Source organism: Culex quinquefasciatus, chromosome 2 (assembly GCF_015732765.1).
Source record: "Culex quinquefasciatus strain JHB chromosome 2, VPISU_Cqui_1.0_pri_paternal, whole genome shotgun sequence".
NCBI lineage: Eukaryota > Metazoa > Arthropoda > Insecta > Diptera > Culicidae > Culex > Culex quinquefasciatus.
The window spans coordinates 42,229,513-42,231,655 of NC_051862.1; the positions used below are offsets into that span (position 1 = coordinate 42,229,513).

At 51.9% G+C, this 2,143-nt stretch overlaps 1 protein-coding gene across 1 annotated transcript; it reads left to right on the forward strand.

The window, feature by feature from the left end:
- Positions 1-2,143, forward strand: LOC6042179 (zinc finger protein 2 homolog). Its single transcript, XM_038251734.1, has 5 exons — positions 1-39; positions 241-930; positions 982-1,192; positions 1,248-1,778; positions 1,834-2,143. The coding sequence occupies exons 2-5, from the start codon at positions 291-293 to the stop codon at positions 2,048-2,050; spliced, it is 1,599 nt and encodes a 532-aa protein (XP_038107662.1). The 5' UTR covers positions 1-39; positions 241-290; the 3' UTR covers positions 2,051-2,143.

The following is a 2,143-nucleotide window of genomic DNA, read 5'->3' on the forward strand; positions in this document are numbered from 1 at the left end:
TCAAAACCTTCAAAACACTCATCAGCAGTTTTCCGGAATGTGAGGATAAATTTGCCCCGAAATTCAGAATTTCTACCGAAATATAAGAGAAGTCAATCGGCTAACCGAAGCGGAGCCAGATTTGGAAGCCAAAAAAGAAGCCAATTGACTTCTCTTGCTTTTGGACCGAAACCTGTTGAACAATACAGCTGGATATGGAATGGAATTTCTGATCAGTAACGTTTAAATACTCAATTGCAGAAACGAATCCCCCGGCAGCTCAGAACTCATCACAAGTCAAACCCGAACAAATGGATTCCGACGAATCAGAACTCTGCTTGGAATCGTTCGCACCGTCACCGCAGCCAGATGATATCGAACCGAAACCAGCTTCACCATCCCCGGATCCACTGGACATCAAGGAAGAACCGATAGAGTTCGAACCCAGCCCCCAGTTCCAAGTGGCCGCCCCCGATCCGCTGCAGATCCAGGGCTGTCTGTTCTGCTTCCGCGAACTGGCCAACGGACTCGGCGCCGAAGATCCGTCGCTGCCCAAAAAGATCGAGTTCGTGCTGGTGGCCAAGTTCAACTTCCGAAAGGCGCCCTACAAGGTCCCGTGCTGCACCAGCTGCGTGAAGATGTTCAACCTGTTCTACACGTTCAAGCAAAGCTGCCTGACGGCACTGGTCCGGCAGGATGAGCAGCAAAAGGCGAAGGTTTTGGAACCGATCGAGCTGGAAGCGGCAAAAAAGAAACCTGCTGCCGTGCGGGAAAAGGAACCGGAAGCGCTCGCTGAACTTCAACAGTTGCTGCCGGAAGTGACGCTCGTGAAGGTAGCGAAGCCGACGGTGCAACCCAAGAAGCCAGCGGAGGCCGTTTTCAATTGTTCGATATGTCCAGCGAACTTCATCAACAAAAACGAATATGGCTATCACATGAACGAGCACAAAGGTGGCAATATCGAGGCGTGAAGGTGAAGTTACTGATTGATTTGTTTTTTAGACATAAATCCCTTCAAATGTGGGATCACCCCTTGCCAGCAAGCGTTTCCCAGTCCAAAGGCGTGCACTCAGCATGAAGCCATGTGCGCATCAACGCCCAAAACTTGCAAAATCTGTTCGTTGGAGTTTCCGACGGCAGCGGAACTTGAAGCTCACAATACTGCCCACATTCCTTCGGTTTGCCCGCGATGTAACGGGATGTTTGCGCTAGCGTATGTTTGGTGCATTGTTTCTAAGAAATTATTTATTAAATCTACATAATTCCAGTAAGGACTGCCAGAACCACATGACGGTTTGTCAGGGCGTAGAAAACGATCCTCAGTCAGGCACCATCAGCCAACAATCCAAGAAACCGCGCTCCGAGAATAACCCCGAAGGGTCCGAATCCTCCGACCAGGAGGGGGATTCCACCGGTGCGCGTTCCTGCCGCAACTGCGGTCACAAATTCCCACTGGCCGGCGATATTTTGTTCCACCACCAACGCAAGTGTGGAGCGCTGCGGAAGCGCGTCAAGTGCCCACGCTGCGATAAGCATTTTACCCGGAAAGGAACGCTGGAGGCGCACCTCCGGCGACACGACGGCATACGTCCCTTCCAGTGTGGCAAGCCCGGCTGTGCGAAAACCTTCTTCAGCCAGGGGGCGTGCGCTAGCCACGAGGAAGGCTGCGGAACGCTGGGATTCGTTTGTGACGTGTGCGGAGCTACACTTTCGACGCAAGGTTCGCTCAAGCTGCACCGGGACAAGCACGAGGAACCCAAGATGCAGTGCAATCAGTGCGAGAAGCGGTTCCATGACAAGTTCGTATTTTAAAATGTCAGCAAAACCCCTATTTCAACTCTACAATTATTGCAGGCGGAGCCTCCTGAAGCACATGTCGGTGCACTCGGACGAGCGCAAGTACGAGTGCAAAGTGTGCGGCAAGCGGTTCAAATCGGGCGAAGCTAACCGCGTCCATCAACGGATTCATACCCAGGAGAAGCCGTACGCATGTCCGGAGTGTGACCAGCGGTTCACGTACAACTGCTCGCTGAAGGCGCACCTGGAGAAGAAGGCGTGCCTGGTGCGATGAGCTTTTTGAGGGTATGGAAATAAGCGTTTGGAAGTGTTAAAAGCGCATTCTCTACTTCGAGCAGTTAAAAAAAGTTTATTGTCTCACTCATAA